We start from the raw sequence: 26,264 nt of genomic DNA, 5'->3' as shown, positions 1-26,264 counted from the left end.
GCCTGAGAGTGGGGGGCTCCTTGGGTGTAACCGTGGCCACGTTGGGGAACCCTGTGGCTTCTGAACAGCTTTTCTCTACCCACTTGGCCAGTTTGGTAAAAGGGCCTGGGCCTAGCCTCCCTGGGCTTGAATGAGGCCCATCAGGGACTAATGGGCAAGTCACTCACTGTGCCTCAGTTTCCCCATCTGTTGTGAGGATTGAACAAGATGACAGATGTAGGGCACTTAGCCCAGGCCTGACGACGCCCTCTACTGCCCCCAGAAGGAACTACATCTCAGTCTGGGCCACGCCTTCTGATGAGAAGTGTCCAGGGTCAAAGGCCACGTCTGGGTCTGGGGAGGGCAGGAAGGAGGGCCCGGCCAGGGCTGAAGAAGCAGGAGCCAATCCCAGGGGAAGAGGGGCGGGAAGAGGTCAGGCCCTTCTGTTACCTGTCCCCTGGCTCCCCGGACGCCCCCACCTTGTCCACCTGGCTACTCCCTGTGCAGAGAAGGATGAGCAAACTTGCCTTTCATTTGGGAGGAGTTGCTAATATGGCAACTCTTTATGGAGGAATTATAACCCTGTGCTGTGTATTTTTTTTTTTACACTCTCTCTCCCAGTGCTCAGGACAGCTGCGAGGTGTTGATTGTTGTTTCCTCTATCTCCCCAGAAGGACAAAACCCAAGATACAGAAAGATTAAGTGATGTGCTTAAACGAGGGAGCCAAGATCTAAATTTATGTGTCTGACTTTAAATTCCAAACTCTTAACCTGATCACTACCTCTTACTGCTTCTGATACAATTTGCGTACAGCTCCTCCAGACCCCATAATCCTTTCTTCTGTAGGGATCATTGAGTCCCTACTGTGTGCCAAGCACAACTCCAGGTGCTGGGGACGCAGAGAGTGAAAGGACACTGCCCTGTTCTCATGAGGATAATTAACAGTGCTGAATGGGGAAGTTTAGGGTCATGTATGTCACCAGAAGGAAAACTGGAGGTTAAGACATGGCAATGTATAGCACAGTGAATTTCTGGTGGACAATGTCGATGATTAACTGTACAAATATAAAAAAGTTCTTTCATGAACCAGAACAAATGTGTAGCACCATTACAAGGAGCTAATAATAGAGAGGTTTATGGGGGAAAAAAATGTACCTGTTGCAAACTGTGGACTATAGTTGACAGTAATGTTTTAATTCTCTTTCATCAGCAGTAACAAATGTACTACACCGACACCATGGCTCAATAATGGGGGGTGGGGTGGATAAGGGATATGAGAGAATTTGGGTTTCCCTTTTTATTTCTTTTCTGGAGTAATGAAAATCTTCTAAAATTGATCATGGGGGTTGTATACACAACTATGTGATGATACCGTGAGCCAATGATTGTATACTTTGGATGGTTTGTATGATGTGTGGCTATATCTCAATAAAACAACAACAACAAGTGTCGTTGCTCTCAGTCTGGTAAGGAAAGCTTAGCATTGCAACCAGCAGTGGCTGATGTACCCATGGGAGTGTTCAACTCTTTCACTTTCCTGGAGGAGTCAGGATGTCTCCTCAAAAGTGACAACACTGGGACAGAGTTTTCTAAAAGGGGGAAATGATCCTGTCCCATGAAGTCTTGCCAAGATTAATCACAGCTCTGTATTTAACTGGTTTAAGAAAAAGCAAAAACTGAGTCATGTAATTGAAAAGTGCAGTCATCTCATTGAAAAGTACAGAGGTAGGACGTCAGGCATAGCTGGATCCAGCAACCTAAAGGATGAAGTCAGTTCTTTCTCCTTTTCTCTTGGCTCTGCTGTCCTTTGCGTTGGTCCAGATGGTGGCAGGTTGGTACCAAGCTTGCATCCTTCCCGTTAAAGAGCCCAACTGGAGGACTCTACCTCTTCCCAAACAGTTGCAGCCACAGGCCCACAGCTGAGATTGGGTCTGGTGTTCATTTCAGAAACAACAGTCCAGATCCAGAGCCAGGGGGGTTGCAGCAATCCCACCCGAACCCCAGGGACAGAAAGTGGGGTGGGGGGTCCCCAAATAGAAATTGGAAGCTGTCCCCAAAAGCAGGGAGAGTGAAACTGGGCTGGCAGGGACCATAAATGTCCCGTAGGTCCTCAGTGGATCCAGCCTCTGCCTCACCTTCAGCTGTCTGCCCACCTTACTGTAACATCCTGAAACTTCTGACGTCTTTATGGTGGAAAGAGGAAAGGAACTCACTTCCTCAGGATGCCTAGGAGGAAAGTCATGTGACCCGGGGCTGGAGGACCCCTTCATCCAGCTCGCCCCAGGTCCCAGGTCCCAGGTCTGCGTTCTAGCTGGAGAGGGTGTGGCGGGCGGTGTGAGCAGAGAGCCCTGGAAACCAGGCCAGAGCGAGTAGAAATAACAACTGCTACAGTTTCAAGGCATCCACGACGGGTCAGCCCCAGGTGGGCCCTTTCTGTGCCGTTGTCCCCAACAGGTCTGCAAAGGGAAGCACTTGTGTCTCTGCTCATGAGTAGCCAGGCCAGCTCCACTGCATTACAGGTGAAGAAATGAACTCAGGGAGGGGAAGTAACTTGCCCAGGTTTTCCCCACTGCCTCTCTCTCCCAGGAATGAGCTCTTCCATTCTTCTTGTGACTGGCTCCTCCTCATCTCAGCTTAAATGTCACCTCCTTTGAGAGGATCTGCCCCCAGCCCTGTCCTCTGTCCCAGCTCCCCACCCCCTTCCTAGCACATTTTGCTCTAGGTAGTCATTGCATTCATTTGCTGGAGGCTGGAGCTCTGCACTGTCTTGTGAAGGTTTGTTGGCTCAAAGCCCCTCGCCCACTAAGGGCAGGTGGTGCCAGGCTGGGCAGCAGCAAACATCCCCACCACCCGGAATCTTATCCCAAAATCTCTCTCGCACCCCTTCCTGGCCACCAGGGGTCTCGGCTGTCACCACTCAAATAGGAGATGGAGTCCTCTCACCTGTCCCCGGAGCCCTCTGAGGAGGGAAGTGAGCTGGTCTGAGCCTGGCAGGGCGGGAGGAGGGAGCAGGACCTCTGAGCTGGCAGACAAAGGGCGTGTGTTCTCATCCACTGCACTTCCTGGGTTCCCATTGCAGGAAGTTTGGCACCGGCCGAACGGTGACATTGACACCCGGGCTGCCCTGGAGCCCCTTGGCCAGGACGCGCTTCTTGTCTTGGGCCGGGGAGCATCAGCAGAGCAGGCTGGACGGCCAGGGCTGCTAGATGGCAGGTGAGTGGTGGTGGCTGGGCCCTGGCAGCCCCTAGAGCCTCCCAAGCCAGTGTCAGCCGGGAGCAGAGGTGGGAGGCTGGGGTCCTACACTGAGTCCTGTGACCTTGGACAAGGCCACCAACCCCTCCCTCTGTGCCTCACTGTTCCACCTGGGGAGGGGGGCTGCTGCAGACAGCGAGGGGGCTCAGTGGGTACTGCAGGGTTGGGGGAGGACGATACCGTTTTCATCTGTTGTGAACGAGCTTCAGGGTCAGGAATCACTTGAAAATGTAGTTGTACGGCTGCAGCCCCCTGGATTGGGCCCTTTCCCCTAAGGTCCTTCCCATCTCCGGCTTTGGCAGCTCCCTCCACTCCCTCCATCCTGTGAGGAGGGCACAGGGAAGTCTCACCCCAGACAGGACTGCAGAGCGGAGGCAGGTCGCCGAGCAGGGGGTGCACCTGACCTGGGGCCTTGCGCCATCTCACCACCTCCCTGAGCCTCAGAGTCCACACTGCAGGGCCGTCCCCACTCCTGCAGGAGCAGAGCCATGCACCCAGGGGCACCACTGCTCAGGGTTTGAATCCCAGCCCTGCCCCTTGCCCCTGGGGTAACCTCAAGGTTCTCAAAGCCTCAGTTTCCATGTCTGTGAAGCAGGAGTAATGGGCCCTCCCGCCCAGGGCTCTTGTGGGGATTAAACCTAAGCAGGTTGTGCGGGTGAGGTGCCAGTCAGAGGAAGCCCCCGTAAAGGGCAGCTGTGGCCCTCGCTGCTTGTCGCTCTTGCAGAGCTGTACGGATCGAATGAAAAAAAAGGGCGGAGGGCGGGGTGGCAGTCGGGTGAGCAGTTTAGGGAGGTGCGAGGAGGAGGAGTGTGGGACAGGGGCTCCAGGCAGCCCCTTCCCACGGATGTGGGCCTCTCAGACCCCCAGAGCCATCCTGGCGGTGGTAACTGTCGCTGTGGGGCCCGCAGGGGAGAGCCAGAGCCAGATGGCCCTGCCTCCAGCGCTTCCCTGGCCTCAGCCACGGAGGCTTTAATCAAAGGAACAATCTGTGTGCCTCTGAATCAGACCCAGATTCCTTTCCCCAGCGCTGTTCTGAGGCCTGAGGCCTCCAGGGACTCGGGAGGCCCATCCCAGCTCCATCCTGGGCCCAGAGCTCAGGCTCTGCTATCCCCTCCCTGCTCCAGGTCCAACCTCTGCCAGCCTGAGTGGGAGGGGAGCAAATCCAGGGGACAGGAGGGGAGGGGTCAGCAACAGAGCCCGGGGGTAGGGGGTGGGCAGCCAGGTATCCTGATGGCCAGCTGGCCCTGCCTCTGGGGCCTGGGCCACCGAGTTGCACATGGTACTCCTGGAGGGGTCAGTCTCCCAGGCCATATGCCAAGGCTTATGGTCCCTAAGACAGGCAGGGACCACACTGAACAGTCAAGCGAGGTGACCTGCTCTACTGGGTGTCTCTGAGACCCCCACCCAGGGACACCCTGAAAAAGAACCCAGCGTGTATTAAGCTCTGACAGTGATCCAGGCTGTCCACACACCCTTTTATCCTCAGGCCAACCTAGAGACTTAGGCACCACTATCCCCGTTTTACAGATGAGGAAGCTGAGGCTCAGGGAAGCAGAGTGACTGCCCAGGGTCCCTTGACGCCTAGGAACCTGGGAGACCCCAGGCCAAACCATGGGTGTTGGACCCTCCACCAGGAAGAGCAGGTGGGGCCGCAAACCCAGGTGACCTGGGGGTGGGGTGGGATAACGTCCCCTCAAGTTGCACAAAGGACGCGGGGTGGGGGGCGGGGAGTTGGCCAGCGGGGGAGGCTCCCAGCCCCGGGCCTGGCGGAGGGGAGAGGAGCGGTCCGAGAACAAAAGGAGGGGGAGGGCGGCGCGGGGCGCGGCGGGGCAGGTGGGGGTGGGGGGCAGGTAAGGGCCGCTTTTGCCCCACGGGCATCCCGGAGCCCCCTCCCCCCAGCTTCACCTTTTATGGTAACGCGGCGCGGGGCGGCGGGGCGGAGGGAGCCGAGGGGGCGGGAGGGCGGGAGGCGCCGCGCTGCTCCCGGGTCCTGCTCGCCCGGGCGTCGGATCCGAGCCGCGGGGGCGCGGGCGGCCCAGGTAAGCGGGGCGCGGAGCGCTGGGAAGGCTGTCCTGCCGTCCCCGCCCGGCGACCCTTAGGTGACAGCGCGGGCAGCCCCGGCCGGAGCCCCACCCCAGCCGAGACCCCACCTCGACGATCCTGGAGGGGCCCCGCGGGACGCTGGGGGGGGCTGGGGGGGCTGGGGGGGAGGGTGCCTGCCCTGCGTTCTGTCCCCGGAGTCCGGGGGGGCAGGTCTGGGGGGAGGGCTCAGTGGCGGGAGGGTCGTGGCCCTCCCCGGGAGAGCGGGCGCCGGGGGAAGGGGCGCGCAGGGCGGAAGCGCCCGCACAAAGGAGGCGGCGTCCCGCACATGGATCGGATTAAAGTCCGGGGCCCGCCGCCCTGTCCCGCTGCCTGCGGGAGGCCGCCGGGCTTTCCGGAGCTCCGGGCCCCCCTCGGCAGCCAGGCTCCGGCGAGGGAAAGGAGGGGCCCCCGAGCTGCCCCTCTCTGGGCCTTACAGCCCGGTCGGGGCTGGGTAGTCGTGGGACTGGGGGGTCCCCGGGGTGTGTTGGCTGGGGGGGGGTGTGATCGTGGCGGCCGGCCTAGTTCTGAGGACCCCGGAAAGAGGTGGGGGCAGCGCCCCATTCCTGTTCTTGATAATGGTGTAAGTTAGGTCCGCTCCTCCTCTTGGGGGGCTGAATGACCAGGCAGCCTTTGCGCCTCAGAGCTTGAGCACCCATTCTCCTTTTTATTCTTGGCCTCCCTCAAGAGAGCCCTCATTCTCATTTTATGAAAAAGAAAAAGAAGGCCCAGAGAGGTCTAGTGAGCTGCCCAGGGTCACCCAGCAGGAAAGCTGTAGAAGCTAGCTGTTTGCCTTCTGTGCTTATCTGGGGGTCCAGGGAGAGGGGAGAGAAGGGGGAACCCCTACTCAGGGCCCCCAAATCCCCTACAGAGAACCCTGACCCACCCCGATCCCCGCCTTCAACGAAATTTAATTCTGGACCCAAACACAGACTGCTTTATCAAGGTGTTAAAGAACAAAGCTTAGAGGTGGTTCCGAGGTGTTTCTTTTTTTAGAGGGAAGGGGAGAAGGGATAGGAGTGGGGCTGGTGAGGAAGGGGGATGCTGCCGGAAGTGCCCCCCGCTTCCCGCCCCAGCCAGCCTGTCCCCTGCCCCAGCGCTGCACTGAAGCCCGCCTGGGCGGGTGGCTGGAACTCAGCCTCCTTCCTTCCTCTTGACAGGAAATGACTTTCCTTCCCTTTGTTCCCACTTTCTCCGCTTACCCAACTGGATCTCAGATTCGCCCTCTGGGGCAGGAAGAGTGGGGGCCCTGGATCCCCTGGGCTCGGCAGGCAGGGAAGCGGTCCCACAGGGACTTTCTCTTACCTCCCCCTCCGGGGTCATCTGGGCATCGGTGGGCCTGAGGGGAACTGCGGCTCCTGCTCCCTCTGGGCCTGACAGGACTTTGAAAATCCCCAGCTCAGTCGGTTCCCCTGGGACCTGAAGTCCCTGCAAGTGACCGTGGGGAGGGATGGGGCGGCCCAGCTGTGAACATCTGGCACCAGTGCTGGGATGCGCTACTGACGTTTTCCCAGAAACCAAGCAGATCTGACTTCCTGGAAAGGGTGAGCTGGGCTGGAGTAGGGTCAGAGTAGGGTGGGAAGGAGGCTGAGGGGACAAGCCCAGGGTGCACTGGCCACAGGATACCCGGTCCACATTAGGCCATTCTAGGGTGAGAACAGCCCTGAGAAGTTGGGGGCCTCTGTGCCATCCAAGGAAGAAAAAAATGTGCTTGTCCCAGGTCTGAGCGGGCGGTGGGCTTTCAGGTGCTTCAGAATTCTGAGTCTGCCATTGATGGCTCAGCCCAGTTATGTAACCTCCTAGGGCCTCTTGTGACTGATCTGGAAAGTGGGGGTGCAATGGGCCTTCCTGACAGCTGGGGTGGGAATCAGGTGGTTTTGAAGCATGTGAAGCACTTGGCCCAGTTGCTGGCACACAGCAAGCACTTTATCAGTGAGTGCCTTGGTTGTTTTTATTGTTATCATCTGCCAGTCACCAAACAGAGCCCCAGGTGCCTGGTGGGTGCTGACAGATGGGGGATGGCCTATCGGTGGGAGGTCATTCCAGGGACTCATCATTCCGTCCGACCAGCCCCACTTCTTGAAGTTCACTCTGTGGGTCCCTATTTAACCTCCTCCCCACATAGGCATGGACTGGACTTTGGGGCCATGTCTGGATGGCATAGCCAGAAAAGGGTGAGATAGGAAAAAGGCATGTTTTTATCCCCAGTACAAGCCTTGGGTGCCCCTGTGGTCTCCAGCTGGGTGTGGCCAACTCACAGCTCCACCCCAGCCTTGGTCCCAGAAGCATGGTCTGCAGGAACCATAGAGAGCTGGAAAAGGGGCTTATGTCTAACGTTGGGGTGCCGCCTTGTGCCCAGATCTTACAATGTGAGCTGTCCGTGGAGTCCACTAAGACCGCAGACTCAGCTGAAGGCTGACGTGTCAGCAGGGAGGGGCAGGGAAGGGCAGACACGTGGACAGTCAGGTGCCGCGTCCTGTGATGGGGCTGTCATTGCCCTGTGGAAACATACAGCTGCCCTGTGGAGAGGGTCAGAAATCAGGAGAGGCTTCATGGAGGAGGTGCTGTTTGAACAGTCTTTAACAGTAAGCTGAGGTTCACTCTGTGGGGGTGGGGGAAGAAAACAGATAGTGAAAACACTTCAAGGCCGGTAAGGAGACCCACCCCAGTGAGGTGGTCAAAAGAGAGATTGAATATGGATTCTGTCCTGAAGGTACTGGGGAACCATGGAAGGCTTTTGCGCAGCAGTAGAATGATCAGATTTGTGCTCTAAAATGATCACTCCAGAGGCAGGATTAGGAAATGGGATTGGAGACCATTGAGGGAGGTTGGTATGCCTAAACCTGCAACCCTTGTGTTGGAGTGGGGGGTGGGGTGGAGCTGAAGATTTGGGCAATAGAAACATCAAGACTTGATTGAACTTGGGGCTGGGGGTGGAGACAGGGGTGAGTGAACCCGTAGGCACCGGCTTGTGGGCAGGGCTGGGGGAGGGCAGCAGAGGAAAGCTCTGGGTTCAAATCCCAGCTCTGCTGCTGTGGGACTCTGGACAAGTGACTGCACCTCTGGAAGTCTCGATTTCCACACCTGGTGGATGCAGATGTCACTAGTGCCTGCCCAGGCACTAGTGGGCGGGGCGGGTGGTAGGTAAACTGGAGCTCTTACTGTTATTCTCCTCCCTCTGCCTCCTGGAGCTGGGCCCTGAGGCTCTGACGTTTCCCTTCCACAGTGACGCTGGCCTGAACCTCCCGGACTTAGGCTTTCCCAGGAGACTCCAGATCAGGTGAGGGAGGTGAGGCGGGGTGTGGCTGGGAGCTGGGACAGGCTGCAGGTGGGGAGCTGGAGCTGCTCTTCTCAGGCTTCTCAGAGGAGGAAGCCGAGCCGGGTGAGGTGAGCGCAGCAGCACTGCCCTTTGCTCTCAGGTGTGTGGGGTCAGGGGAGAGGCAGTCGAGCCTTTTGGGTCCCATTCCTGTTGCCAGGTCACCTGGGGAGCCCTTGCCCTGCCCTGCACGCACCCCCGGCCTCCTCTTGGGCAGGACTGGGCCGCTAGCCCCAGGGATGGGATGGGGACAGGGCGACGGGGAGGAATGAGGCTCCTTGGCTCATGAGCTGTCTATCTGTCTGAGCCCTGTCCTGTCCCCAGCCCCTGCAGGAGCTGAGATGATGGCGGCGAAGCCTGAGAAGCGGGTGGCCTCATCTGTCTTTATCACCCTGGCACCCCCACGCCGAGATGTGGCCGTGGCTGAGGAAGTGAGGCGGGCTGCTTGTGAGGCCCGGCCCGGCCGCCCTCAGGAGGCCCCTGACCCCACGAAGTCCCTTGGGGCTGGCTCAACAGGAAGGCAGGGCCCCCAGACACCCCCTGGCAGGGCTGCAGCGGCTGTTCCAGCTGCCCCACCTCAGCTCTCCAATGGAGGTAAGAGGGCAAGGGCCCTGGGTGGGAAATCAGGTGAGAAGCAGCTCTGAGGCGGGGAGGAAAGATGGGCCCTGCAGTCATTCTTTCATTCACTGAAACAAATATTTATTGCGCACCTACTATGTGCCTGGCAGACTCTGGAACCCAAGCGCCTGGGTTTGAATCCCAGCTCCTCCACCTCTTGGCTGTGTGACATTGGCAGGCCACTTAACCTCTCTGTGCCTCAGTTTCCTATTTTGTTAAATGCGGATAATGAGAGCACCCACCTCAGAGGGTCATAGGGAGGATTAAATGAGTTAATATGTATGCGATGTGCTTACTAAAGTGCCTGGAACATAGATAGTACTAAGTGTATCACATACTGTTATTAAAATTCTGAACTGGACACTGGTACATGAATAAGAGACTAGGTTATCGGCCTCCATGAAGCCTTCTTCCCAGTGGAGGGAGTAGTGAGATAATAAAAACATAGTATTGTATAATGTCAGGTTAACACAAATGCCATAAAGAAATGAATGGTGAAGATGTGGGGAGGTGCAACCTGTTGTGGGTGGTCAGATGGCTGCTCCGAGGGAGCGATGTTTCCCGAGACCTGAATGACAGGATGCAGTCGGCCAGGGGGAGGTGGAGTGTGCAGCGCAGAGGAAACAAGTACAAAGGGCCTGAGGCAGGAACGAGATTGGCAAGAGCACAAGTCTTTTGTGTTCTGCTGCCCATTAGCTGTGTGATCTGAGGCAAGCTAATTCCTCAGTTTGGGCCTCAGTTTTCTCTTCTGTAAAATGGACATTCGGTCCTGTATGTGACAAGCCTGTCACAAGACGGATGCTTCATAAATGGCTGTGCCTTTCCCCCGGGTTTGATCTGAGCTGGCCCTTTGCCAGGGTGACAGGGAGTGCCCCAGTCCTGCCAGTCCCATGGAAAGTCTTAGCTGTCAGGCAGGGTGGAAGCAGATAAGGTTGGCACCCCCTGGGCCTGGGAGGGGAGGTGGCTCAGTGCCAGGCATTAGCTGCTAGAATAAGGCACCAAGACGCCAAGGATGAGAGGCAGGCCCAGGATGGCAGCCAAACCCTCAAGTGGCCCAGTGCCTGGTCAAGTGTCCTGCTGTCCCAGAGCAAGGCCGGGACAGTGCTGTCCATCCATCACCACCGAACCACCTGGGGACCAATAGGGGAGGCCCATCACCCAGGCCAGGAAGGGGTCTGGAGAAGGGGCCGCTCCTGTTTGCGTGCGAGAGCGAGTGTGGGCGTGGGTGTGCTGCGCTCCTCCGTGACGACGGGGCCTCCGATCTTCCTCCTCCCCATCCACAGATCCCGGCAAACACAGCTTCTTCATATCACAAAATTTCCAGGACATTTTTTGACCAGGCGTGTGGAAATGCAAAGCAGATCTCCCTCAGAAAGAGGGGGGTCTGACAGTGTGGGACTGTCACCAATGTGGTCTGCCAGCTTTGCTAACGCAGATCCTGGGGAATCTCGGGCTGAGATACGCCCTAGCCCGCAGCTCGGGGGTCCTGTCCAACCACAGAAGTCACAGACTGGCCCTGGCAGCGCCTCCGGGCCCTGGCGACCTGGCACCCTCTCTGCCAGTTCCAGTGCCTCCTCCAGTGCTTGTCCTCACTTTTAGCCCTTGCATCCTAGGAGAGGTCTCCATCTCACCTCTTCTCCCCTCCTGCTACATCCACACCATCTCCTTCTTCCTCAGTTTCTCTCTCGGCTTCTCTTTTAAAAGCTGCTCTCCCTTTAACTGAATCATCTCTTTCAGCTCGGCCTCCCTTTCTGTGCCCTGCCCAGGCCCTTGAGTCCCATTTGCCAGCCTCCCAGCCCCCACCGGCTCTCGCTTCCTTCCCTCTCTCAAAATCCAGCCCTCCACGGGACTAGCCACCTTTCACAGCCAGTCCCCCAGAATCTCCAGGCGCCGCTCTGCCTCCCGGTGAGTTGATTCCTGACTCAGGAGCTCATCCGGACCTGGGCTCGGCTTTTCAACTTCAGCTGCATCAGCATCTCCCTGGGGCCTGTTCAAACGCAGGCTGCCCCACCCTACCCCCAGGTTTCTCCTGCAGCAGGTCTAGGGGCGCGGCTGAGAATGTGCAAATCTTACACCTTCCTAGGGGATGGTGATACTGCTGCCCGGGAACCACACTTGGAGAACCACTGTTCTGGGCCACAAGTGCCGAGCAGGTGCGATCGGGGCTGTGGGCTTCACATGAGCGGGTCACGTGTGAAACAGGTGTAGGCATCAGCTGTGCGTGTCAGGACAACGCGTTTGCGCCAGTGTGCTTTGCTGGTGTGTTTTAATAAAAAATAAGACACACCCGATAGTGGAGAGAACAGTACAAGGAACGCCGTATGCCTCGTATCCAGAGTCAACAATTATCAAGATTTTTGCCACGTTTGCTTCAGCCCACCCCCACCCTTTTTAACCCGTGAAGCATTTTGTCAACATGACATTTGGGCCCCTTATTAGGGGACAGTTCCAAACACTGCCACAGGCCAGGATTACATCTAACAACATTAACAAGAATGCTTGTGGTTAGGATCTTCTGTCCAGATTCAGTTTTCCCTAATTGTCTTTAAAATGCCTTTTGACAGTGGGTTGTAAGAGAAATGAATGGGTTACATACAATGACTTGTCTTTCCTTTGGGCTGTGCATTTCAGTGGCCTATTTGGCTTTTCTGGACCTTAACTTCCTCGTATACAAAACGAGAATTAAATGATTAAATGAAATGATTAATTCTTTGACTCCGGATCCAGATAAAGTCTGGACCAGCATTGTCCAATAAAAATGTAATGGGAGTCAGATGTGCAAGCCACTTGTGCAATTTTAAATGTTCTACTATCTACATTATATCAAAAGAAACAAGGTGATGTTAATTTTAATGTATTTTATGCATCCCAGTGTATCAAAAATATCATTTCAGCATGTAATCAGTATAAAAATTATTCTTTATATATATTTATATGTATATTTTTAAAATACATGGGCAGGCACCGGGAAATGAACCCAGATCTTGGCACAGCAGGCTAGAATTCTGCCATTGCGCCACCATTGCACTGCCCTATACCTTATTTTTTGGTACCATCTTATAGTGTATCTCATGGTGGACCAGCCAGTATCCTATGCTGGCACGTGCTCAGTGGTCACACGGGGCTGGGGACTACCATATTGAACAGTGCAGATATATTCCTAATATAAGATCCTTTGTCTCTTAAGTCTCTTAATTCTGGGGAAGCCCCCCTCTTTCTCCCATGCCATTGACTTATCCAGAAATTGGTTCAGGTCCTCTAGAATGCCCCACATTCTGCATTTGTCCCTTTACTTCCTTGTGGTCTCATTTAACTTGCCATCCATAATTATTATAAATGGAAGTTAGCTCGAGAGACCTGATCAGGTTGAGGGCTTTTGTTGCAGTTTGTTTGTTTGACTCGCTTTATAGGCCATAAATCCCTGTACCCTAACGTTAGGAGACTCCCATGTCCCCTGAGGTCCGTTGGTGTCTTCGGGTGGTGACAAGCTGGACACCTCCTTTGGCACGTGCCCCATTAGCCTCTCCCCTAATGCTCTCAACACCTGATGATGGATACCTGAATCTATTATTTCATTGGAGTTGGGGTTTCTATGCTCCAGCGGGTTCACCATCCCTGGAGGCTTCGTGAGACCCGCCCCCAGAATTTCCGAAGCTTCAGGCCAGGGAACAGTCCAGAAGTTGCATTTCTCGGAGGCGCCCAGGTGATGTGCTGTCAGGTGATGCTGCTGCTGGTGGTTTGAAGACCACACCTTGAGAACCGCCGCCTCGGGGGCTGGTTATGCCTGCCTTCTAACCTGGACCTTCTGGGAGGGAACTTGGGGCGCTCAGGTACCTGGTAGAGGAGGACTGGTGTGGAAGGCTTTGTCAGCTACCACTTTCTGAGTTCTGACCATGGGCACTCACTATGCCAAGCCCTTTATTGCATCGTCTAATTTAATACTCAGAAATTGCTACATCCCTAAGCAATTGCTACCCATTTTCCAGCTGAGCAAACTGAGACTCAGAGAGACTAAATCTCTTGCCTAAGGACACACAGCAAGTAAACAACAGAGTCAGAATTGTAACCCAGGTTTGGATGACCCTGCACGGAGCCTGTAGCCACCGTGCCGATGTCTCTCTGGGTGGGTGGACACCTCTCTGTCCACCTGCGGAGACTCCCTCCTCTCTGGTTACAGGCTGTCTGCCCCCTCCTTGTACCCTGGATGGTGAGGACTCACTTCCCGACGGGGACCTCCTGCCACCCCCTCCAGCCTATGAGGAGCTCCCGGCGCCGATGGGGGCGTCACTCATCGCGGACTTAGAGCACCTGCACCTGCCCCCGCCCCCGCCCTTGCCCCAGGTACTGCCAACCTCGTGGTCCCGAGCGGAGCGGCATTGGTACGGAGAGGGAGAGTGGGCTTTCTAGGATTATATAGCTAGAGGTCATTTGGTCCATTCTGCTCGAGGGCACTCTCTCACAAGGCTGGTAAAAATTGATCACATTTCCCCTTCAGCCACTCCCTTCCACTCTGAGGAAGGCGTTTCGCTGTGTCTGACCTAAATCCCTTATGCTGCATAGGACAGAGGCCATTGTGGACGTGGGAAGGCGAGAGAAGGGCCAGATTCCAGGCCAAGTGGTGAATCCATGTCAGTTGAGCGTCCAAGGAGAAACAGTTTCAGGAGATTCCTTAGTGGCTCCGTCCGGTTGAGGGAACCTGGGACGATGAGCTGGGGGGCCAGGACCCTGCGACTTCAGAGGGTTCACTTGCTTCTCCAGGCCTCGGTTTCCTCCTTGTTCAGTGGGGCTGACTGGGCGTCAGGTCCCCCCTGGATGACTCCCCTCCTGACCCCATCTCTGCCTCCCTCCAGGCCCCACTGGACGGGCCTCGGCCCGGTCACCCCGGACCCCTGCAGGATGAGCTGCCACCTCCCCTAGAAGAGCCTGTCGGCCGCCCTGACAAAACAGCTTCCACAGGTACAGCTCAGGCAGAAGGAATCTGGGTTGGTCCCTGGGGATCCTCATGGGGCCAGCAGGGGCTTCCAGATGGGAGCTGAGATAGCTGGGGCCACCAGGGTCTGCCCCGGCTCGCACTTCAGTGCAAGGCTTTGTGTGTGTGTGTACTACTGTCATTTGCATTGCCTTAACCCTTTTCCCTTTATAACTTTAAAGTCCATTGGAATGCTCATCAGCAAAGTTTGCTACGACAGCAAAAATGCCTTGAAATTTTTTTTTTCACTTTTTATTACATTCTGCCCCATCCTTGTGCCACCCAGTTTCCTTCCATCTAGGCTGCGTCCGTTCTTAAAGTCTTGCATGTCTGTGCACAGATATTTTACGCATAAACAAGCCAACACAATGTGTGTTCTGCCTCCTGTTTTTCTGCAAGTGGTAGCAGACTCCATGCGCTGTTCTGCTTTTTGCTTATACAGCTCGTTCCACATCAGGACATTAAACGGTTGCTTATTTCTGTTTGCTTTTGCTAGAAACCCAATTTTCCTATATTTGGAACTTTTTTTTAATTGTGGTAAAAATATATACAACATTTGCCATTTTAACCATTTTTTAAGTGTATGGTTCAGTGGTACTCATTATAGTCACAGTATTGTGCAGCTGTCACCACCATCCGTTACTACAACTTTTTCATCACCCCAAACCGAAACTCTGTATCCATGAAGCAGTAACTCCCATCCCTTTTCCCTGCCAGCCCCTGGTGGCCCCTAATCTACTTTCTGTGTCTAGCAAGTTGCCTATTGTAGGTGCAGCATTTAGCCTTTTGTGCCTGACTTATTTTTCACTAAACATAATGTTTTCAAGGTGCATCCATGGTGTCGCGTGTACCAGCACTACATTCCTTTTTTGGGCTAATATTCCATTTATGAATATATCAGGTTTTGTTTATCTGTTTCTCTGGTCATGGACACTTGTGTCGTTTCCACCTTTTGGCTATTTTGAATAATGCTCTTGTGAACATTGGTGTACAAGTGTCTGAGTCCCTGTTTTCATTTCTGTGGGGAGTATATCCATGAGTGGGGCTGCTGGATTATATGGCAGTCCTATGTTTAACTTTTTGAGGAACCCCCAGCAGTTTTCTACAGCAACTGTACCATTTTATATCCTTATCCTTATTCTTTTTTTTTCTTAATGCAATTTTGTTGAGATATATTCACACACCACCTAAACGTCCTTATTATTTTTTATAGCTGCATAGTATTCCCTGATAGGGACATACCCTCATGCATTTGATCAGAATCCCATTGATGGATACTTGGGCTTTTCCTGCTCTAACAAATAATGCTGAGATGAATCGTGACTCATCTTGCACATACGTCATTTTGCCCATGTGCAGATTTGTTTGTGAGCCGAGAAATTACTGTGGTCAGAGGTAGGTGCATTTGTAATTTCAATAGCTTTTGCCAAATTGCACTCATTCGCCAACCCAATTTACCCTCCCACCAGCAGTGTCCAAGTGCTTATTTCCCCACAGCCTCTGCAGCATTGAGTGCCACTCATTTAATAAACAGCTGTTACATGTTTGCCATATGCCACGTGCTGTTTGAGCCATGGAGGATATAACAGTGAGCAAAGCAAAGTTCCATCCTGGTAGGGCTAGGGAGATTGACTCTTTGTCTGTGCTATGAGTTGCAGGCATTTTTCTGTTTGTCATTTGTCTTTGGTGGGTTTTGTGATATGTAAAAAGTTTATTTTGGTGTATTCAAATGTACTGGCCTTTGCCTTTCTGGATTCTGGGTTTGATGTCCTAATTAGAAATGGCTGCTCCAACCCAGGGTTATAAAATACGCGTCTATTGATTTTTGGTTTTGCAAAGGCTGTTTGCATTCTTTTTTAAATGCTCCTCGTGACGCCAGATGAGGAATCAGGGGTTCTGAGGCAGAATCTGGGCCTCTGATGTTCTTGACAGTGCCTGGGCACTGTCCCTCTCGGGGGGGCTGGTGACACCCTGCCTTTCCTTCACCCCAGACATCTGTGCCTTCTGCCACAAGACCGTGTCCCCCCAAGAGCTGGCCGTGGAGGCCATGAAGAAACAATACCATGCCCAGTGCTTCACATGCCGTACCTGCCGCCGCCAGCTGGCCGGGCAGAGATTCTATCAGAAGGACGGGCGGCCCCTCTGTGAGCCCTGCTACCAGGTAATCCCCTGTGGTGGGCCCTCGAGCACCAGGCACTGAGCTTGGCACTTGAAAGAAACTTATTTCTTCCCCACAAAATCCTGGCAGGCAGGCACTTCTGACCCATTACTCAGATGAGGAAACTGAAGCTCAGGGAGGGCATGGAGCTCAGCCACAGTGTATGAGTTTCTGTAGGATGCTGTAACAAATTTCCACAATCCTGGTGGCTTACACCACACGTAAATGTATTCTCTTCTAGTTCTGGAGGTCAGAAGTCCAAAACCAACTTCACTGGGTTGAAATCAAGATGTGAACAGAGTGTTGCATCCTGTAGAGTCTCTAGGGGAGAATCTGTTTCTTGCCTTTTCTAGCGTCTGGAGCTGCATTTCATACATTCCTTGGCTTGTGGCCCCTTCCTCCATCTTCATGGCCAGCAGTGTGGCATCTTGCTTCAGTGGCTACATTGCCTTCTGTGTCAGATGTCCCTCTGGTTCCCTGTTCTAAGGATACTTTGGTGGCATTTAGGGGCATCCAGAGAATCCAGGGCAGTGTCACCTTACCTCAAGACCCTTAACTTAACCACACTGACGTTCTCTTTTACTGCGAAGGTAACTTTCACAGGTTCGAAGGCTTAGGACTTGGATATCTTAGGGGGCCATTCTTCAGCCGCCCACACAAGGTTCCAGTCTAGAAGGTGGTTGAGCTTGGACCCTACTCCTGGGCGCTGTCTAGTTCTGGAGACCGTCAGGCTCTTGCCACTCTCTCATCTGAAGCTGCAAGGTCCTCAAAGCATGGCCTAAGAGGAAATCTTGTGCCACTTCTGGGCACCAAATGCAGCCTGGGAAAGCTCATTTGTTGCTGATGTATTGGGTTTCCAACCCTTTAATGGTCTGTTGTGCTGTTTCTCAGTGCATTTCTAGACCACTCAACCAAATCGCCTGGGTGGACACGGGCTTATCCCCACCCTCGTGAATTGGTGGCACCCAGAAATCTGCATTTTTAATGAGAATCTCAGGTGATTCTGATGCACACTGAAGTTTGAAAATTTGGAGTTGGGACTGCCCAGGAAAATCCGAGTGATCTAATCATAGCCTCCTGACGTTAACCACAGCAGTGAAGCACTGTGGGGAGGGGAGGGAGCAGGCAGGCCCCCAGCAGCCCATCCCTCTGACCCCATCAGTGTGACTGTGAGAGACAGATCCCCACCAGCCTCCCCAGGAGGGAAAGGAGGGGGAAATGCTGCCCCCCACAGACATATCTGTACTGGGTTGAATGGTGCCCCCCCAAAAAACTCACATCCACCCGTTTGGAGAAAGGATCTTTGCAGCTGTAATTAGTAAGATGGGTTAGATTCAAGGGTCCTAACACCAATATGACCAATGTCCTTAGAAGAAAAGGGCCATTTGGACACAGCACAGATAGGTGGGTGCCATGTGAAAATGGAGACACACGGGGAGAAGAGGGTCACGTGAAGACGGAGGCAGAGATTGGAGTGATGTGGCCGCAAGCCAAGGAGTGCCTGGGGCTGGGGGAAGCTGGGGAGGTGAGGATGGGTCCTCCCTAGAGCCTCAGAGGGAGCAGGGTCCTGCCAGCTCCTGGATTTCAGACTTCTGCCCTCTAGAACTGTGAGAGCATCAACTGATGTTGTTTTAAGTCGCCAGTTTGTGGTGACATTTAGGGGGCAGCCCCCGGAAACACATAAAATACCTGCCAGATGAAATCAGGTTAAAATGAACAGGAGCACAGCCCAGAAAGGGAAAGAGACAGCATGTCTAGGAGAAAAAATGGAAGAATTAGACGAAAGCCTGTTGTTCTGCCTCAGGAATCTTCTTTTTTTTTTTTTCAATGCCGTCATTCCAGAAGGGATTTGAGGCAGCTTAAAAGAATGCATGCAGTACTATGATGAGCAAAATAAAGAAATTGGAAGAGAAGGAAAACAAAAGTAGGATATGTGAGATGAGGCCAGAAGGAAAATTAGTATCCCAAAATTTGTGATTAAAGACCCCTACAATGGTTCCTAAAAATGGAGCAGGAATTTGGCTCTGAGATTCCAAGTGGCCAAAGGGAAAACAGTTTCAAGGTGTATTGTCTGTAAGATAAAAGCACACGATTCTTCTGGGAATTCCTTTTCAAAGAGACATTTCTCCTTTGGGCCCTAGTGGACATTGGTCCCAAATACATCCCAGTAACAAAAAAATGGAATAACACTTTCATGGCAGGGTTCCTTGGCACAAGCCAGGTGATGTCAGACTCAGCTCATTGTAAATGATGGTGGAGGTTAGGAAGTGATTATAGGCCGACTGTGTGTGTATGAGCCACTGTCTTGTACCATAAGCCTCCTGGGCCTGCTGTGCCTTGTGGCTTGGGGTGGGCCTGTCCGAGGGAGGCTCTCCAACAGCAGCCCTCTGTCCCAGGCCACCCTGGAGAAGTGCAGCAAGTGTGGAGAGGTGGTCCAGGAGCATATCATCAGGGCCCTGGGCCAGGCCTTCCACCCCAGCTGCTTCACGTGTGTCACCTGCGCCCGGTGCATCGGTGACGAGAGCTTCGCCCTAGACAACCAGAATGAGGTGTACTGCCTGGACGACTTCTATAGGTACAGGAATGTTCCCTGCACCGGGAGCGGTGGGGAAGATGGGCTGGGACTCAGGCAAAACAAAGGAACCAGACCCGAGTGCGGGGGGGCTGGGGCCCGGGTCTTCCCATCCTACTCCAGGCCTTGCTAAGCCACCTGCCGCAGATTGCACCGAGCCCGGCCTGCAGCTGCCATTTTTCAAGCACCTACACTGCGTGCCAGCCTCGTTACCTGAGTTTTTGTCCTCAAACCCATCCTGTGAGAAATACGATTAAAGTGCTCAGTTTACCAAATGTGGAGACTGAGGCACGCAGCAGTTAAACGCTGGAGCCATGGTTCACTCCCTCCCATCTGCCTCCCTTCACAACCTGCTCTTCACCCCCACAGCATAGCACCTCTCCTCTAAGCCTGCAAGTTTTCAGGGTCACTGGTAGCTGTGAGACTCTGTCTGTCCTCTCGGTCTGTCCTTGCTCACTGCCCAAGGGCAGAGACAGATGAGTCGATCAAAAAAAGGGAAGGGCAAAAAAGCAGCGGCCTGTGCTACTAAACAAATGGGAAATGCATCCCAACCCCACTGAACACGTGAGATTTCTCTGCTTTCTCAGACATGCCCCATTCACTTCCTTGCCTCAAGCTAATTATACCCTGGGAAGCCGAGTCTAATTAGACAGCTCCCTCCATCCGCTCTTGCTAGCAAGAAATAGACATTTGTGGTTGTGGCTCCAGGTGCAGTCCCATAGCAACGAGTCTAAATAGCTCTGGGAGGTGAAGTAGAGGCAGCCTGTGATTTCTGACAGCTGGTTTCCGTGGTTGCCAGCATGAATGCCTCCCGAACCTGGGTTTCTTTTCCCTCTAGGAAATTTGCCCCCGTGTGCAGCAGCTGCGATAATCCCATCATCCCCCGAGATGGGAAGGATGCCTTCAAGATCGAGTGCATGGGAAGAAATTTCCATGAGAATTGCTACAGGTGCGAGGTGAGTGAGGCCGCGATGCTTTAATAACATGCTGAGAGGTGAGGCATGTGCTCGGCCAGCACGAGCCTCACAGAAGCTGCTGTGGACCAGGGCCTGGGCTAGGATGGGGCGTGGGAATAAGTCGGAGTCTGTGCTTCCCAAGTGCTCATCGTCCAGTAGCAGAGACCAGTCGGTGTGGGAATGACTGCAGACATAGGTCTGTTAGTCAGAACTCAACCTAACCAACTCAGTTTGCTTCCTGCAAGCCTGGGAATCTGCCGGCTCACGGCAGGGCTGCTGGGGGTACCAGGAGCTCGTATGATGTCATCAGGGTTCTCCTGGCATCTCTCTTAGCCCAGCCGCTTGTGTGTGTTTGCCTCATTTTCTCTGCCTGTGGGCTGGCATCCCCTGTGAGGTGGGGGAGGTGGTGCATGGCCATGATGACCCAGGTTTCTATCTTCCCATCTTGGAAACCCCAGGGAAAGAGAGTCAACTCACCCAGGGAAGCCATACAGTTCCAGGGAGAACACTGATTGGCCTACCTTGGGTCCTGTAAACACCCAGGGCCAATCACTGTGCCCGGGGGCTGGTGCTGTGATTGACAACCCTGGAGTCCTCTGAGGCTGAACCATATGAGGCGGGGAGTGGTTTCTGTGACCACAGGAAGGGAGAGGGAAATGCTGGATGGGCCCACACCACCGAAGTGCCTTTTGGATACTGGAAGGAATCAGCTCAGGAGCCCAAAGAAGGCAGTAATTGAGTCTACCCAGGATGGGGGGTTGAAAGGCATTCATGTAAGAGGAGGTGATGCTTAGCCTAGGGTTTTTGTTCGTTTGTTTGTTTGCTTTTCTTTAATTTTTAAAATCTTTTTTGAACATAACATACAAACACAAACTTTCTTACCATATGATCATTCCATTCTTGGTATATAATCAATAACTCACATCATCACATAGTTGTATATTCATCATCATGATCATTTCTTAGAACATTTGCATCAATTCAGAAAAAGAAAACAAAAAAATTCATACATAATATACCTCTTACCCTTCCCTCTTATTGACTGCTATTTCCAGTCTACCCAATGTATTTTAGCCTTTGTTTCCCCTATTTTTTTCTATACCCCTTACCACTCCCTTTCTTGATCACTAGCATTTCAATCTACTAAATTTATTTTAACATTTGTTCCCCCTATTATTTATTTATTTTTAATCCATATGTTTTACTCATCTGTCCATACCGTAGATTAAAAGGAGCATCAGACACAAGGTTTTCACAATCACACAGTCACATTGCAAAAGCTTTATCATTGTACAATCATTTTAAAGAAACATGGCTACTGGAACACAGCTCTACATTTTCAGGCACTTCCCTCCAGCCTCTCCAATATACTTTAACTAAAAAGGTGATATCTATATAATGCGTAAGAATGACCTCCAGAATAACCTCTCAACTCTGTTTGAAATCTCTCAGCCATTGACACTTTATTTTGTCTCATTTCTCTCTTCCCGCTTTTGGTCAAAAAGTTTTTGTCAATCCCTTGATGCTGAGTCCCAGCTCATTCTAGGATTTCTGTCCCACGTTGCCAAGAAATTCCACACCCCTGGGAGTCGTGTCCCACGTGGGGGGGGGGGAGCAGTGAGCTTGCTTGTCATGTTGGCTGAGAGAGAGATTAGCCTTGGTTTTGAAGGATGAGTAGGAGTTGACCAGATATTCAGAGAGAGGAAAGGAAGTCCAGAAAGAGGGGAGGGCCTATGGAAAGCCACTGTGGCACCAGCCAGCAGGAGAAGCCGAGTGAGCAGAGGGAGATCTTTGGGTAGGTATGGAAGGTTGGGTTGGTGATGAGGCCAGAGAGGAGGAAGGGGCCTCGAGTGCCAGGCTAAGGTGTCTGTACTTCAGGCTTCAGGAGGGGGGAGGCTGGTTAAAAGCTGGTACAATTGTCCCAGCAAGAAATGTCCTGTCTGTTGCTTAGCACCCCGCAGTGAGAAAGACCTGCGCTTGCTTTAAACTGTTGCTGCCATCGTGAAATTCTTAATATTTTCTGAACAAGGGGCCCCCGTTTTCATTTTGTTCCAAACCACACAAATTATGTAGCCAGTCCTACTGGGGAAGCTCTAAGAATTCCCTCCCACCCCCTTCACTCTCTGCCCCATGTCACCAAAGTTTCTGCTTTCTCTGGTAACTAAGGTGACAACTTCTGTGGGTGTCATCAAAATGGGGACTCCAAAAACAAATTTCTTAATCGACCAATGAGTAATTCTAAAAGTTTGTTCACTCACCTTTATTTTATTTAAACAGACATGTGGAACCAAGAGGCTATTTTTCACCAAGCAGGACAAGGGAGCTTGGTAGAGAAGTTGATAAATTGCTTCATAATCATAGTTCAAGGTCTAGCTGATAATACATCTTGAAAGAACAATGACTAAATGCAAATGTTGTTATCATGCTGGAGCCCTAAGAAGGTCCAGGGCTGATCAGCCATTTCCCGGCTGGTGAGCAAATAAACCCTCCCTGACTTGCCCTGGGTAAGCTTGACCAAGACTACTGTGAAAGTCACCAGGCTGTTGCCAGAAGCCGGAATTTGGACTCTGGCAGTTACATTTCCTGTGGTAAGGCCCTTGAACCACCGTTGCCTGGAAATGGATTTGGGATGCTGTTTCTCCAGTGAGGAAAAGAGGTTTTGTTTGCTGAAATGGCTCATCCCTCCTGCCTTACTCATGGTCCGTATAAGTTATTACCATTGTTGAAAGGGAAATAGTAATTTGTACACATGTATTTTGCAATATATATTGCCTTAGTTCACCCTAACAACAGACCTGTGAGATGGGATTTGTTATCCCCATTTAAGATGAAAAAAAAAGTCTGAGGCTCAGAAGAGTGGTTCCAGCCCGAGCTGGTTGGAGCCGGGTCCAGCCAGCTTTTGGCCACCCCACAGCACTTTTGCAGACTTCATGAGATTCAGTCATAGCTGAAGTGTTTATCCCATTTGATTCTTCTTTAGGAGACGTCACTAGGTGCCCCTTTGGAACTTCATGCTGTCATGATGCCCACAAGTGGGCATTTTCAAAAAGTGTAGATACTGGGACCAAAGGGCTCCGGGTCCGCTTGAGAGACTCACAGTGAAGTTGCAGAGAAGAGATGTGGCACCCAAGGGCCATGGCAGAATGCAGTGGCCCCTGGTCCCTGCTGGGACAGTATGGTCACCTGTGACCCCAAAGTTGAATCTCTGGGACTAGGTCCTCTGGTGGCTTGAGAGACCAGTGCAGCTTCCTTAGGGCACCAGCTGGGTCCCGGACTGGGTCTCTGCACATCGATTGCCATTATTACTCTCTAGCACATGTCCAGGTGAGGTGCTGGTGCTGCCAGTGGTGATGGTTGACAAAGTTTGGACCCCGAATCACCATCCTGGTTCTGAAATCCTTTAGTGATTCAAAAAATTGGAAAATTAAAGTTTGTGCCAGTGTTGAAGCTGCTGGGCAATGAAGCAACAAAAAGACCCCTCAACTTTGAACCTGGAGGCCCAGTCTGAGCCCAGCTCTGGAACCGGCTGTGTGTCCTGGGGCAAGCCCCGCCCCTCCCTGAACCTCAGTTTCCCCACCTGTAAATGAAGGGACTGGACTAGATTCTTTACACATGTCTATGATGTGCCAGGCTCTGGTCTAGGCTGTCTGTGGATGCAAACCCCTATGTGTCTCATTTCCCCTACGAAGACCCAGCCTGGGTGTGCTGGGAGAACAAGAATAAGGAGCCACACGCCTTACTTCGGAGAGTGCATTCAGCACATTAATGTAGCCAGCAAACACCATGTGAGTCCCTAGTCTGGGGGCTCCATGCTGGATGTGCTCAGGCCTGGGGCACGTGCACATGTGCTGTTTCCTCCCACAGGATTGCAGGATCCTCTTGTCTGTGGAGCCCACAGACCAAGGCTGCTATCCCCTGAACGACCGTCTCTTCTGCAAGCCGTGCCACGTGAAAAGGAGCGCTGCGGGATGCTGCTGAGGCCCCCTTGGAGCAGTGGGGTCATGACTGGCCTAGCAGCCCCTGCCAGGGGACCCCCTGCCTTGGTTTCCCTTCCTGACCTGCTCTCTCATGCTTTCCTTCTGATCCTCAGTGGGACACAGCCTTCACTTCGGCCCATCCCACCCAGGGTGCCAGGGCTGAGCCTCTCCGGACAGCACCCATCTGACTTTTAACCTCTCCTACCCCTCTGGGCCCTGGGAAGGCTTCTGTGCTCTGAGTATCAGGCCTGGAGCTCCCAGCCCTGCAGCTCTGTCCACAAGCCCCATTTCCAGGGTAAAGTTGCAGGGTCTCCAGATGGCACTTTGCATCCCTAGCTGCATCCCTAGCACTGACACTTTAGCTATCTGGTAGGGGGTGCTGGGACCAGCTCTGTCTTGCAGGACTGAATTATTGGGGAAAAACTCCAAGGTCCCTTAAAAAGTGCTTTTTAGAAAACTCGAGATTTAAATGATGGGAAACAGATTTCTTTGGGTAGGTTAGGGAGAAACCTTAGTAGAAAACTTCTCCCTTTGGTGTATAAATGTATAAGAATGTGACTTAGTGGCATGGCTATGGACTTCTGACCTCTGGGACATGTCATGCCCAAGCAGGAGCAGGAGAGGGTGGGACAGATAGCCAAGCATGGTGGCAGCTCCACTTTCCTCCAGGTGCTCCTCCTGTGTGATGTAATGATGCAACAGACATCAACTGAGTGGCTGTTCTGTGCTGGGGAGTGGGGGTTCTGAGTGTTCCAGCAGCCTTGGCTTGGGCCGTGCACATACACACACATACACACTCACACACCCCTCCAGGACGGTAGTACCTGGTTGAGTATCCCTTCAGCTTTCCTGGCTGTGTCCCGCACCTTCCCCCCCCCCCCCCCCCCGTCCCACTACCTCACCAAAGCTGAACCAAGATTCTTCCATAGACTCTTCACTGATGTCGCAGCATGACTTCCAAGACATGGTGTTGTGGGCCGTGTGCAAGTTAAAATGTACTTTTCTGTCTGGGGTCTTCTTGATGGATCATCATGATTCCAAATGCATCAGAGAGCTTCTCTGTAGACCCCTTTAGGGGCTTCAGACCAGAGCACACCTTCTTTCCCTAAGTGTAGTGCAGCAAGTCCCAAACTGGAGACATCCACTTCCACCTCCACAATTTTTGTTGCAACCAAGGACCACTATTATTCTATTCTATTCTATTATTCCTTTATTTTTTCCTTATTAACATAAATTTTTTACTCACTTCCAACTTTAGCCTTGTGCTGAGCAATGTATCCGTGCAATCACATGATGTGCTAGTTTCGTTGTTTCCTATTAACACATTAAAATAAATCCACAACTATTAGATGCTTGTCTGTGTTCCATCTGAGATCTCATATGGAAACCTTGGTCTGAGGGTGAGTGGGGGGGACCTTTGGCAGTGGCACTGGGGACATGTTTCCTTTGGACATCTGCTCACTGTGACATGCAGTAAAGGTGAGTGTCTGGAAAGGGCCCTCCTCATACCCAGCAATAAAACCCTGTACTAGGACTTCCGGAGAAGATGGCGGCTTAGTAAGACACGCGGGTCTTAGTTCCTCCTCCAGAAAAGCAACTAAAGAAACAGAATCAATACGAAACAGCTCCCGGAGTCACGACAGAGACCAAAAAGACAGCGTACCCCATTCTGGAACAGCTGAACGGGCAGGGAGAATCTGCTGCGGTGAGATACCCGAGGGGCGCGCGTTTTCCCGGCCGGGGCGGCTGGCAACTGGGGTCCCCTCCACGCACGTGGCTCCCCAGTCTGACTGGGAACGTTGGATAGCGGGGCCCTCCCGTCACGCTTGGCGTTTCGGGCCAGCTGGGCAATTAGGACCAGCACTCTCCCAAGCCGCGGCGGCCAGCAACCCCCGCCTCCACGCGCGGTTTCCCGGGCCGACTGCCGTGCAGACAGACGAGCGCCACGAGCGCCACCTACTGGGCAGGAAAAGAAAAACAGCCCAGAGATTTCACAGAAAAAGCTTTCAACCAGCTGGGTCCCACACCCAGGGAAATCTGATCAAATGCCCAGACACCAGCAGAAAATAATGGATGACGCTCGGAAAATTGAAGATATGGCCCAGTCAAAGGAACAAACCAATAGTTCAAATGAGATACAGGAGCTGAGACAACTAATGCTGAATATACGAACAGAAATGGAAAAACTCTTCAAAAACCAAATCAATAAATTGAGGGAGGACATGAAGAAGACATGGGCTGAACAAAAAGAAGAAATAGAAAATCTGAAAAAACAAATCACAGAACTTATGGGAGTGAAGGACAAAGAAGAAAAAATGGAAAAAACAATGGATACCTACAATGGTAGATCTAAAGAGACAGAAGCTACAATTAGTGAACTGGAGGAT

At 52.7% G+C, this 26,264-nt stretch overlaps 1 protein-coding gene and 1 long non-coding RNA gene across 12 annotated transcripts; one reads left to right on the top strand and one right to left on the bottom strand.

Moving 5' to 3' along the window:
* Positions 1 to 950: 950 nt before the first annotated feature.
* Positions 951 to 7,005, bottom strand: LOC143674869 (uncharacterized). The gene is made up of 3 exons (XR_013171249.1): positions 6,617 to 7,005; positions 2,924 to 3,554; positions 951 to 2,488 (listed from the first exon to the last, which is right to left on the bottom strand). It is a non-coding gene; the product is annotated as an uncharacterized LOC143674869 (long non-coding RNA).
* On the top strand, positions 3,048 to 25,225 carry FBLIM1 (filamin binding LIM protein 1). Of its 11 annotated transcripts, none has more exons than XM_077151184.1 (10): positions 3,048 to 3,193; positions 4,760 to 4,875; positions 8,538 to 8,693; positions 8,952 to 9,221; positions 13,423 to 13,586; positions 14,096 to 14,201; positions 16,206 to 16,375; positions 18,769 to 18,947; positions 19,783 to 19,900; positions 23,765 to 25,225. In XM_077151184.1, the coding sequence occupies exons 4-10, from the start codon at positions 8,969 to 8,971 to the stop codon at positions 23,876 to 23,878; spliced, it is 1,104 nt and encodes a 367-aa protein (XP_077007299.1). In that variant the 5' UTR covers positions 3,048 to 3,193; positions 4,760 to 4,875; positions 8,538 to 8,693; positions 8,952 to 8,968; the 3' UTR covers positions 23,879 to 25,225. The 11 variants fall into 11 exon arrangements, with proteins under 11 accessions (XP_077007299.1, XP_077007293.1, XP_077007296.1 ...); XM_077151178.1 differs by having other exon boundaries at positions 8,538 to 8,698; XM_077151177.1 differs by having other exon boundaries at positions 3,049 to 3,193; positions 8,538 to 8,591.
* Positions 25,226 to 26,264: the final 1,039 nt, after the last annotated feature.

This window comes from Tamandua tetradactyla, chromosome 2 (genome assembly GCF_023851605.1).
Source record: "Tamandua tetradactyla isolate mTamTet1 chromosome 2, mTamTet1.pri, whole genome shotgun sequence".
Lineage (NCBI taxonomy): Eukaryota > Metazoa > Chordata > Mammalia > Pilosa > Myrmecophagidae > Tamandua > Tamandua tetradactyla.
Note: the sequence above shows the minus strand (reverse complement) of the source record. Positions and strands in the feature narration are given on the sequence as shown.

Coding starts and splice junctions, on each gene's coding strand:
- FBLIM1 (XM_077151181.1), top strand. CDS start 8,969: ATGATGGCGGCGAAGCCTGAGAAGCGGGTGGCCTCATCTGTCTTTATC. Junction 13,587..14,095: donor CGCCCCCGCCCTTGCCCCAG/GTACTGCCAACC, acceptor GCCTCCCTCCAG/GCCCCACTGGACGGGCCTCG. Junction 18,948..19,782: donor TGCCTGGACGACTTCTATAG/GTACAGGAATGT, acceptor TTTTCCCTCTAG/GAAATTTGCCCCCGTGTGCA.